This window comes from Chlorocebus sabaeus, chromosome 23 (genome assembly GCF_047675955.1).
Source record: "Chlorocebus sabaeus isolate Y175 chromosome 23, mChlSab1.0.hap1, whole genome shotgun sequence".
Classification (NCBI taxonomy): Eukaryota; Metazoa; Chordata; class Mammalia; order Primates; family Cercopithecidae; genus Chlorocebus; species Chlorocebus sabaeus.
The window spans coordinates 41,132,582-41,145,480 of record NC_132926.1 but is presented as its reverse complement, the minus strand read 5'-3'; the positions used below and the strand labels follow the sequence as shown (position 1 = coordinate 41,145,480).

The 12,899-nt window shown below is 40.4% G+C and overlaps 1 protein-coding gene across 2 annotated transcripts; it reads left to right on the top strand.

Moving 5' to 3' along the window:
* The first annotated feature begins 1,751 nt into the window (after positions 1–1,751).
* PCDHB1 (protocadherin beta 1) lies at positions 1,752–9,452 on the top strand. Of its 2 annotated transcripts, XM_073010622.1 has the most exons (2): positions 1,752–3,881; positions 7,031–9,452. In XM_073010622.1, exons 1-2 carry the CDS (start codon positions 1,833–1,835, stop codon positions 7,181–7,183), a joined length of 2,202 nt encoding a protein of 733 aa, XP_072866723.1. In that variant the 5' UTR covers positions 1,752–1,832; the 3' UTR covers positions 7,184–9,452. The 2 variants fall into 2 exon arrangements, with proteins under 2 accessions (XP_072866723.1, XP_008013801.3); XM_008015610.3 differs by having other exon boundaries at positions 1,752–7,140.
* Positions 9,453–12,899: the final 3,447 nt, after the last annotated feature.

The following is a 12,899-nucleotide window of genomic DNA, read 5'->3' as shown; positions in this document are numbered from 1 at the left end:
AACATAACTTTGTTCAACTACAGGTGTGTTTCTGATGGTCTCTAGCTAAAGGTCATTGACAATATATTGGAATTTTATATGGCAATGGAAATAAATGAACTAGAGCTAAAGATAACACCAATCTTACATTGAGCTAAAAAATGAGAGAAACAAAATTCAAAGGATTACCTACTGTACACTTTACTTGATATATAGTTTTGTTTTATTTTATTTCTACTCATACTCAAGTAAGATATACAGTTTTCAAAAGAGGCAAAACTAAATTGTTTTAAGGATGCACACTTAAGCCAGGTGTTAAAAATCTGACAGAGATTGAAAGATTCATTAACTCCCTCATGTCAGGATGTAATCAGTGTTCTGTACACTTTCTATTTTCATTCCTTCTTTTTTCCTATTGGAAAATATAGTTTAGATTTCTCTTAAGTGGCCATAATTGTATAGCACCTGGGACATAAAATATTGAGCACAAATGAGGAATCAAATGTTTTAGGTAATAAGCACGAGACAGCAGCAGAAGACAAGTTCTAGTTCTTACGTTGCCATGAGTAGCTGTATGAATTGGGCAAGTGACTTCATCACTTTGGGCCTTAGTTTCTTCATCTTTTTTTTTTTTTTTTTTTTTTAAAGTGGAGGGTGGGTGAGAAGGAGACTGGATCTCATCTTTCTGAAATGTCTTATTATTCTTAAACATTCTATTATCCTATGATCATAAAGGAAACTCTCAACAAATATCTCCTATATTTCTAGTAGGCCATTTTCAATATGTGTAAGCAATCATTTTATTTGGTTTAAAATCCAAAACCAAATATTTATCTTCATTTGATTTATTCATTATATTATCTGGGAAGCAGAGTAGTGTACTGATTAAGAGCATAGACTTGGGAGTCAGACAAAATTAAACTGAATTTTATTTCTAACATTTGCTAGGTAGGGGACCTTGACATAACCTCTCCCATCTCACTTTCTTTGTCTTTTTTTTTTAAATAATATCTACTTCATATAGTTGTTGAAGTATTAAATAACACATGTAAATAATTTGTCATAGTTTTAGTACATGGAAATCATATCCAATAGATACTACTGCCATTATAATCATAAGTGACAAGCCAGTTGCTCCCTTTGTGCACGTGTATACAGATATTTTTTTGCGGGGGAGCATATACGTAGAAGTAGCATGATAGCGTAGCGCAAATCAAGAGGCCAGTTGGCTTAGTCCCCTGTAAGTGTACCTACTGGACCTCAAGTTTCTGAAGGAGAATGTCTGTTTGTTCCCTTTCCTTTTCCTACTGACCACTTCCTCCACATTCTCCAGCTCCCTGCCTCATATATTTGGCTTGGGCTTCAGAAGACCCTGCAGGATCCTTGTGCTTCTTTCTTCGTCTCTGGATGGACTGCAGAGTGTGCAGATGTAGCTTAAACTTGTTGCTGTTCGCCCACTGCTTCAGTGGCTCCAGAAAGCGAGCAGATAGAATGACTTCAGCTTGAACGACTAATCTCATTGGCTTCTCAATTCCCAAGGACTTTTTTTTTTCCTGAAAGGGAATTAACAGATGAGTCTGTGGTTGCTTTGGCAACAAACTTTCAACCTCTACCTAACTCTCCGGAATGAGAACATACCTATTAATACATTCGCTAAACTGGGGAGTTGAGTTGCTCAATGCAAATTTTCTTTCAAGTGCAAAACAGCTTAATCGGCTCGGCTAGCCTTTGGTGGTGCTGCGGTTAGAGGCTGGTGAAGCGGAGAGCAACTGTTGCAGTAACCTGTTGCAGAAAAGTGAAAGTATATCCGCAACAGTTGGCTTTGATTGCAGAGAGTGCGCTTGTGAGAACTGATGGCGGGTGCGCGCAGAAAATCTTTGCAAAGCAGGCAAGTGGGATCTCTTCTTATTTTTCTGTGCGTATCTGTGGGGGGTGCGACAACGATCCGCTATTCAGTGGCGGAGGAAATGGAGAGCGGTTCGTTTGTGGCCAACGTAGCTAAGGACCTAGGACTGGAGGTAGGGAAGCTGGCTGCGCGCGGGGCGCGGCTGGTTTCCGAGGGCAACAAAATGCACTTCCGGCTCCACCGCAAGACAGGAGATTTGTTTGTGAAGGAGAAACTGGATCGGGAGTCACTTTGTGGCAAAGCCGACCCGTGTGTTCTGCACTTTGAAATAATCCTGGTGGAGCCGCTGCAGTCCTTCCGTGCCGAGGTCAGGGTATTTGATATCAATGACAATGCCCCGGTTTTCCTAAACAAGGAGCCGCTTTTAAAGATTCCGGAGAGCACCCCCTTGGGTTCACGTTTTCCTCTGCAGAGCGCCCAGGATCTGGACGTGGGCCTCAACGGTCTCCAAAACTACACCCTTAGTGCCAACGGCTATTTCCACCTGCACACCCGCTTCCGCAGCCACGGGCCTAAATATGCTGAGCTGGTGCTGAACAAACCCCTGGACCGAGAGGAGCAGCCTGAAGTCAACTTGACAATTACGGCGGTGGACGGCGGGTCACCGCCCAAGTCTGGCACAGCTCACATCCGCGTGGTGGTTCTGGATGTCAACGACCACGTGCCCCAGTTCTCGCGACCGGTGTACCCAGCCCAGGTATCAGAGAACAGCCCCAATGGCTCTTTGGTGGCCACGGTGACTGCTATGGACCTAGACGAGGGCACGAACAAAGCGATAACTTACTCTTTAGCTCAAAACCCAGAAGCAATTCTCAAGACGTTTCAGATTGACTCTCAAACTGGAGAGGTTCGACTAAGAGGACCCCTAGATTTTGAAGACATTGAAACATACGACATTGACATTCAAGCTACAGATGGTGGAGGCCTCTCTGCCCACAGCAAAGTCCTAGTAGAAGTGGTGGATGTGAATGACAATCCTCCCGAAGTGATGGTCTTCTCTGTGTTCAGCCCACTCCCTGAAGACTCACCACCACAGACGGTAGTAGCCCTTTTCACTATCAGAGACCGGGACATTCAAGTGGGAGGAAAAATCACCTGCTTCTTCAGAGAAGACCTTCCCTTTGTAATCAAACCTACATTCGGGAATTCTTACTCACTGGTCACTGACAGAAGCTTGGATCGGGAGGAGGTCTCAGGCTATAATATCACCCTTGTTGCCATGGATACTGGACCACCTAGCTTATCTGCTGAGACTATGATAGAGGTGCTAATATCTGATGTTAATGACAATCCTCCAATATTTCGGGAAGATTCCTATATCTTGACTGTTCGAGAAAATAATAGTCCTGCAGTTTTTATTGGCCAAGTCCATGCTGAGGATCTTGATTTGGGTGAGAATGCCCAAATAACTTATTCTCTGTTGCCTCCAAAAAATGGAGATCTATCAGTCTTTGCTTACATATCCATAAATTCAGACAATGGAAAGCTCTACGCACTGAGAACCATGGATTATGAGGCCATTCAAGATTTTCAGTTTGTGGTAAAGGCAACTGATGGGGGCTTCCTGTCACTGAATAGCCAAGCTACTGTCAGAGTGGTTGTCCTAGATGACAATGACAATCGTCCAATGATCTTGTACCCACAGCAGAATGGCACCTTGCCCTGCAATGACCTGGTGCCCAGGTCTGCAGAGGCAGGCTACCTGGTAACCAAAGTGGTGGCTGTGGATGGTGACTCAGGTCAGAATTCTTGGCTTTCATATCATCTACTTAAGGCCACTGACCTTGGGTTATTTTGTGTTCAAAGACAAAATGGAGAAATCCGTACATTACGGCAGATATCTGAGAGAGACCCCATGATGCAGAAATTGATCATTCTTGTTCAGGATCACGGCCAACCAGCTCTTTCAACTACTGTCTCACTCAACATCCTGCTGGTAGATGGCTTTTCAGAGCCCTACCTGCAGTTCCAGGATCCAACCAAGCATTCCAGAAAGGTAAATCCATCCACTAAATATTTGGTAATTTCTCTGGCTATCCTCTCCTTTCTCTTTCTCCTCTCTGTCACAGTGATCTTCATTATACATGTCTACCAAAAGATTAAATATAGAGAAAAGTTTACAATTCAAGAGCATTTCTATGATGACTGTAATTTCTCTAACAATCTAGTACAAGGACAAGGCAATGGATCCTTATCCCAACCTTGTCCATATGAAATGTGTTCAGCCACTGGCACTGGTAATAGTGAGTTTCACTCTCTTAAGTGCTTTATGCCCAACTTCCCTTTCCCTCATGCCACTGGGGAGATAAAAATGGAGGCTGGCTCCAGTTTGCCTCTAAATTCTGAAAGGAATAAGTCTCGGAGATCAGAGGGCCATGATCAGGTATCTGATGACTATATGTAGCTCCTATTTACAGCCTCAGTGAGAGAAGAGAAGCGGAATTTTATACTTGGTATGCAAAGATGTTTCATCCTCATTAAAACAAAAACTGGTAGTAGATTGCAGCTTTAGTGAAGATAAGAGTACTTAGTTTGGTGAAAATGGGAAACCCAGAGTGAGGCTAGGCTTACTCAATACAAAGCAGTTATCCTGATCCCCAGATCATTTATCTATAACCCTTTCTCCAGTTGGAATTCTGTTTAAAGAAATGTCACCCTCTATAAATGCACATGTGGTAGGAACTTCTGCTTTTCCATCTCTGTGCTAGCAAGTAGTGAATAAGCCATTATTCACATTTCCCCTAGAAGTTCATTGGTCCTGGCCCAGGAAAGGCTTAGTTCCATAGAGAGATCCTTTTATTTGCCTCTAAATTATTTTCCAGTAGAAAGTTATGCATGCATAGGGAAGAGAACTACCTTCCCTTTTTGATATATTGGGAAGTGATTAGGTTTGACAGGCAGAGATATAGTTTATTATTCAGGAATCTCTAAATTCTTGTCCATGATGAGTGATTATCTTTGATCAATGCCTTGCCTGCAATCTTTCGTAATCATAATCATGGAAATGCCTGGTAAATTGTGGTCTTCCCAAATAATCATGGTGGGAGGAAGGGTGGAGAAAGAAAAGGATTTCACTTATTTGCAAATGTGAGTAAGGGCAGAAATAAGGATAAAAAGATTCAGTTTAGGAATGTTCTCCAAAATAAAATTAGATGTAGATTTTTTTTTTTTTTTTTTTTGGAGACAGAGTTTTGCTCTTGTTGCCTAGACTGGAATGCAAAGTCACGATATCAGATCACTGCAACCTCTGCCTCCTGGGTTCAAGTGATTCTCCTGCCTCAACCTCCTGAGTAGCTGGGATTACAGGTGTGCGCCACCATGCCCAGCTAATTTTTTGATATTTTTAGTAGAGACGGGGTTTCACCATGTTGTCCAGGCTGGTCACGAACTCCTGACCTCAGGTGATCTACCCGCCTAGGCCTCCCAAAGCGCTGGGATTACAGTCGTAAACCACCGTGCCCAGCCAGATTTGATTTCTTAACGATTGTTTGGAGCCAGGCAAGTTTCAAATCTCCCTCTTTCATATCCAGATGTCTATCCTTGCAGACCCAGAGATAATCTATTTGAAAGCAGGGAAATGGAGGGTGGATGAGGATAAAAATAAAGTAGGATGGCTGGGCACAGTGGCTCACGGCTGTAATCCCAATTTTGGGAGACGGAGGCAGGCGGATCACCTGAGGTGAGGAGTTCAAGACCAGCCTGGCTAACATGGCGAAATCCTATCTCTACTAAAAATACAAAATTTAGTCGGTCATGATGGCACGTGCCTGTAATCCCAGCTACTCAGAGGCTGAGGCTGGAGAATCGCTTGAACCTTGGAGGTGGAGGTTTCAGTGAGCTGAGATTGTGCCACTGCACTGCAGCTTGGGCAACAGAGTGAGACGCTGTCTCAATAAATAAATAAATAAATAAATAAATAAATAAATAAGGCCTGCTGTAGTTAATAAGTGTTACGGAACACTCTAAACTATTTTGTGCCATTAAGTGTACACAACATTTATTGTAAACCATTTTGTAGTTTATAAATACAAAATAAAAAGACATTAAAATGAAAAAGTTCATTAATACTAATTAAGTGGCATTAAGGAAAGAAACATTTTCACATAGTACCAGATTTGATTGTAAGCCATTTACCTCTCTGAGTATTCTGAAGTTAATACATGCAAACTGAGAAAAAGTGGCATTTTTAGTAAATCATTCATAAAATGAAATGGAGTGGGGAGACAAGTTAGGCTTCTCTTTGATCACCACTGTTTTGCCTTCATAAGCTATTCTGAGCCCTCTCATTCTAAAATAAGCCAATGTTAAAACATTAACATATTTCAGGAATTCTCCCAATACTACTAACTGTGCCTTGAAAGTCAAAAGTTTGCTTTAGAGAAGGGCATGGTGGTTCATACCTGTAGTCCCAGCTACTCAGAAGTCTGAAGGAGTGAATTACTCAAGGCCAGGAGTTCAGGGGTGCAGTAAGCTATGGTTGCACTGCTGCACTCCAGCCTGGGCAATAGAGTGAAACCTCATCTCAAAAAAAAAAAAAGTGTGCTTTAGTGAGGCTTTAATTATGTGCCTTATTTTATACAAATTTGTGTAAATTCAGAGTCACTAGAATACATCCTCTTCCTTCCTGCACAGGAGGACATAATGTTTGTACCTGGAATTTTAAGGGTAGAGCATTATCTCTCAAAATACTTCTTAAATATACCAAATCATATTTGTTAATATAAACTTCATTCTTGGACTTAATGACTGATACCTAATGGCATCACCTGGCTGTTTACCTGTTGGCCAGGAATACACTAAAACTTAGTGCTGTTATTTTTTAAACGTTGGAGATGCTCAGGGCAGAACTGGTGGAACCTATGGCTGCCTTCAATATTAAAATGTTAAAGAATAGATGAAGCAAATGCACTATATCAATGAATTGCTTTTATTTTTAATATTAAATATTTTATATACATTGAGTTATGATTCTGCTGATTTAGAGTAAAGGTCTTCTTGCACAAAACATAGAATAGTGCTCCAGTGTATTTGTGTTCCAATTGGTGAAGGCATGCTGAAATTTCTATTTCCTTTAAGTGACAAAGGAGCTAGAATATTTATTTATTTATTTATTTATTTATTTATTTATTTATTTATTGGAGACAGAGTCTTGCTCTGTTACCCAGGCTGGAGTACAGTAGTACGATCTCGGCTCACCGCAACTTCTGTCTCCTGGGTTCAAGTGATCTTCCTGCCTCAGCCTTCCGAGTAGCTGGGACTACAGGCATACAATGGAGCCTGCCTTCATGTCAAGGATAGGGAAAGAAAATGGTGTAGATTCATGATTTTAAGACTTTGATATTCAAATAGCAGTGAAGTTCATGAATACACACACACACACACACACACACACACACACAATGGACAGAATATGTAGATTTGCCAACTTTTTATTTTTTCACATTAAATGAAATAAAACCTACCATTTCACGCCACCATTAGTCCATAAACGAAATCGCATTTTAATATAAAAATGGTAAGATGGGCCGGGCGCAGTGGCTCACACCTGTAATACCAGTACTTTGGGAGGCTGAGGCAGACGGATCACAAGGTCAAGAGATGGAGACCATCCTGGCCAACATGGTGAAATCCTGTCTCTACTAAAAATACAAAAATTAGCTGGGTGTGGTGGTATGCGCCTGTAGTCCCAGATACTTGGGAAGCTGAGGCAGGAGAACTGCTTGAACCCAGGAGGTGGAGGTTGCAGTGAGCTGAGATCGTGCCACTGCACTCCAGCCTGGTGACAGAGCAGGACTCCATCTCAAAAAAAATAATAAAAAAAGGTAAGATAATAATCTCATAAAAGAAACCATCCTTTAAATTTAAAAAATGTATTGATTTAATATAAAAATATTTTGCCACTATTTCTCTTATTTTTGCCTTAGGTGAAAATTTTGTCACTCTAATCTAATTTTATTTAGACTTCAAGTTCCCAAGAAAATTCCAGTCCTACCTGATAACTTAAGAATATATCAATTCACTGAATGTGAAGTAGGCTACTTGTTTTTGGAGAGAACTCTATACACTAGCTGAGATTAAGTCCAGGTCTCCATCAGCAAATTAAGACAAAGAATGTAAATAATTAGGACAATTACTCTTTCCAAAGTGTCGAGTGATATTAGAACTATTTATATGTATTCAAAGCTATGACCCAAGAACTTTGAAAAGTGTCTTGTACAAAAAAGGCTTTTTATTAGGAAATAATTCTAGACTTATAAAATTGCAAAAATACTATACATAGTTCCTGTATATCCTTCACCTAACTTCCCTGAATGCTAACATCTTACATAACCATAGTAGTTATCAAAATTAAGAAATTAACCTTGGTATAATTCTATGAAGTAAACTACAGGCCTTATTCATATATAACAGTTTTCCCCCAATGTCCTTTTTCTATTTAAGGATCCAATCTAGGATCCTGCAAAGGATTTGTTTCCTTTCTCTCTACCACCTGTGACAGTTCCTTACTCTTACCTTACCTATCATGGCTTGAGACTTTTGAAGAGTACTAGCCAGTTATTTGTAGAATGCCCCTCAGTTTGGGATTGTTTTCTCATTATTAAACTGAGGTTATGCATTATTGGGAAAAATACTGCAGAAATGATATTGTATCCTTTTCAGTGTATCATGTCAGCAGGTATGTGATGTCAATGTCATACTACTGGTGATATTAATCTTTTTTTTAATTGTGGTAAATGACTTATAAAATGTACCATGTTAGCCATTTTTAAGTATGTTAGCCATTTTTCAGTAATGTTAAGGTGATGCTAACTTTGATCGCTTGGTTAACATAATGTCTGCCATGTTTCTCTATTATAAAGTTACTTTTTTCTCTTTGTAATTAATAAATACTTGGGGGGTTATACTTTGAAACTATGCAAATATCATGTTTCTGCTTAAACCAATTTTAGTATCCATTGCTAGATATTTCCTGTGGCAATTAATATTGTGGCATTCTAATGGTGATTTACTATTTCTCTAATTCCTTTTACATTAATTAAAATTCTTCCGGAAGGAAAACTTGTTACTTTTCCCCCCACTTAGTTAGTTATTTCTTTACATAAGGACACCTGGATATCTCCTCTATTATTTGGGTTACAAACTAATCCTATCATTTACTTTGTTGTTCAGCAAACCCTTTTATCTGAGATGAAGAACAGATTTTTAAGACTGGAATTATCCATGTAGAATACATTTTTATCAAAATTAGTATTTCTTTGTAACTCTACATGTTAGATTATTTTAAACAATCATAAAGTAAGCCCATTAAGGTTTATGCATAAAGTTTTAACTTTAAATGAAAATTATACTAGCATTTTAAATTAGTCATAAATTTTAAAATAGATATAAACTGAAAAATTTTAAATTTATTATGCAGACATGTTTATATAGTTTAAGCTATGTATACTGGAGATGCTATTTAAAAATAGACTTATATGCTGAAATTAGACTTTCAGATATACAAGAAATGGAATTGGTCTGTCTGATTTTATGTAATTCTCCTAAAAATAAATAATTAATTTCTTCATCAAGTCTGTGCACTTTTTATTGTTTTCCATTTAGTGATGATTTGTCTTGTTCTTGGAAGCATAATTCATTCATATGATTCTCCCATATAAATAACTATTTTCTGTAGAGTTTAATATCTTCGAACTATGTGACTAATTGGACATTCATTCTTCAACCAAAAGTTTGATTTCATTTTCAAATATATGTAACACCTTTAAAAAACATTATTAAAGTATTTGTTGTGTTTACATAACACTGAAACAGGCGGGCATGGTAGCTCACGCCTGTAATCCCAACACTTTGGGAAGCCAAGGTGGGGAGATAACCTGAGGTCAGGAGTTCGAGACCAGCCTGGCCAACATGGTGGAAACCCCTCTCTACTAAAAATACAAAAATCAGCCAGGCGTGGTGGCTCACGCCTGTAGTCCCAGCTACTTGGGAGGCTGAGGCATGAGAATTGCTTGAACCCGGGAGGTGGAGATTGCAGTGAGCTGAGATCATGCCACCGCACTCCAGCCTGGGCAACAGAGTGAGACTCAGTCTCAAAAAACAAACAAAAAAACCCCCGAAAACAAACAAAAAATCCACTGAAACGAATGTTAAAAAGTGAAAGTAACAAAGGGTTTCTGGTCAAGCTGGTGAAGTAAGTTTATGCTTCTGTGTACCATGCTCTGCTCTAAATACAGTAGTAACAGGTAAAAATTTTTAAAAATGTGACCAGGTGTGGTGGCTCGCGCCTATAATCCCAGAAGGCCACAGCAGGTGGATCACCTGAGGTCAGGAGTTTGAGACCAGCCTGACCAATATGATGAAACCCCATCTCTACTAAAAATACAAAAATTAGCCAGGCGTGGTGGCATGCGCCTGTAATCCCAGCTACTTGGGAGGCTGAGACAGGAGAATTGCTTGAACCCAGGAGGCGGAGGTTGCAGTGAGCCAAGATCAGGCCATTGCACTCCAACCTGGGCAACAAGAGCTAAACTCCGTCCCCCCCCACTACCCACCTCCACAACCAAAAAAAAAAAAAAAAAAAAAAAAAAATGCAAGGCCAGGCATGGTGGCTCATGCCTGTAATCCCAGCACTTTGGGAAGCTGAGGCGGGTGGCCAAGGTCAGGAGTCCGAGAACAGCTTGGCCAACATGGCAAAACCCTGTCTACTAAAAATACAAAAATTAGCTGGGTGGAGTGGCATGCACCTCTAATCCCAGCTACTCAGGAGGCTGAGGCATGGGAATTGCTTGAAGCCAGAAGGCAGAGGTTGCATGAGCCGAGATCATGCCACCGCACTCCAGCCTGGGCGACAGAGCGAGACTCCATCTCAAAAAAAAAAAAAAAAAAAAAAAAAGGAAAACCAGAAATGGAACAGACATAAAGTGGTGAGCGGGGATAAAATCCTTGGATTTTCAAGCTATCGGGATGGGAAGTTGGCATTGGCTACCATTAGTTTGGCTCTTATGATCTCTCAGGAACAAAATGTTCACCATGAAAAATGGAGAATAAATGGAGAATAAAAGCCAGCGTCATTGGTTAGAGTCAAGAGGTAGGATGGGTCAAGATAGGTTGAAAAGCCATTGCCAAAAAATTCCTGAAACTGTAAGTTATGGTATGTTGCAGGCCTGTGAAGGCTGGAGAAACAACTTTCAGAATATGTACTAGGCTCTGTAGCCAACAGACTTAATGTAGTCATCTGTACCATTTCCAGTATCATGTTGGGTCAGAAACCCAAATCATTACTATACAACCTGATTCTAGACCATGCCCAGGGTCTAGGAAATGAACACAAGTAGAGAGAGGAATGAAAAGGAAGACATTTTCAAAAAGTGTCATTCAAAATAAAACTAAGATGCTTGCAGAGATGAATTTAGAAGTTACACCCACAGAAGATAGTAAATTATGAGATAAAAAAAGACTGAAATAAAGAATGGATTCATATAAATATAGCCAACCAGAAATTTTAGAAAAGAAACTTATTCATTGTAATCAAAACCTCAATAGATAGTATAAACTTTAGTCTGGAAGCTAATGAAGACTAAATTAGTAAATTGGTATGTAACTATGGAATTATATATGGACACATGGATATTTATTATTTAGGTTATAATCCAATTCTATCACTTATTTTGTTGTTCAGTAAACCCTTTTATCTGAGATAAAGGAAGATTTTTAAGATCTGCCCGGGCGCGGTGGCTCAAGCCTGTAATCCCAGCACTTTGGGAGGCCGAGGCGGGCGGATCACAAGGTCAGGAGATCGAGACCATCCTGGCTAACACCGTGAAACCCCGTCTCTACTAAAAAATACGAAAAACCAGCCGGGCGAGGTGGCGGCGCCTGTAGTCCCGGCTACTCGGGAGGCTGAGGCAGGAGAATAGCGTGAACCCGGGGGGCGGAGCTTGCAGTGAGCCGAGATAGCGCCACTGCACTCCAGCCTGGGGCACAGAGCAAGACTCCGTCTCAAAAAAAAAAAAAAAAAAAAAAAAAAAGATCTGCCCAATAACACAGAACAAAAAGATTAAAATTATGAAAGAGTATTTAAAAGATGTTATCTACTGTGATAAACCACACTGAAACTTAAAGGCATAGAACAGACATATTATGCTCATGGACTCCATGGGTCAGGAATTCAGACAAGGCCCAGTGGGAATGAATTGCCTCTGTTCTATGATGCCTGAGGCCTCAGGTAGAAAAGCTCAAAGGCTGGGAGTGACATAGTGGCAGCGAGCTAGTATCATTTGGAGGTGACCTCTCTTCCATGATTGATGCTGGCAGTGAACCATAATAATTGCATATATCCTATGTGGCCTTTAAAACATGGTGGCTGGGTTACAAAAGCAAGTGTCACTTTCCCCATGCTTTCCATTGGTCAAACAGTCACAGAGACCAAATTCAAGATGAGGGGACATATGTCCTACCTCTTGAATAAAGGAGTGGTAAAGAATTTGGGAAAAGATTTTAAAGCTGCCATAGGAGACATGGAAGATAGATGGAAAAACTGTAATATAGGTCCCAGAGATATTCCAGAAGAAGAATGGAGGAAATGACAGAGAAGAGAAATATACTGTTTCTGGTTCATGTCAAGATGGCAGATTAGCATGGGTTACAGATACCACTAGAGCAGTCATGGAGGAACCATACATTGAAACATTATAGAACTTAGGCGGTTGGGCACAGTGGCTTATGCCTGTAATTCTAGCACTCTAGGAGGCCGAGGCAGGTGGATCATATGAGGCCAGGAGTTCGAGACCAGCCTGGCCAACATGGCAAAACCTCATCTCTACTAAAAATACAAAAATTAGCCAGGTGTGGTGGTACATACCTGTAATCCCAGCTACTCAGGAGGCTGAGGCATGAGAATCACTTGAACCTGGGAGGCGGAAGTTGCAGTGAGCTGAGCTGAGATCGTGCTACTGCATTCCAGCATACATAACAGAGCAAGACTCTTGCTTCAAACAGAGAGAGAGAGAGAGAG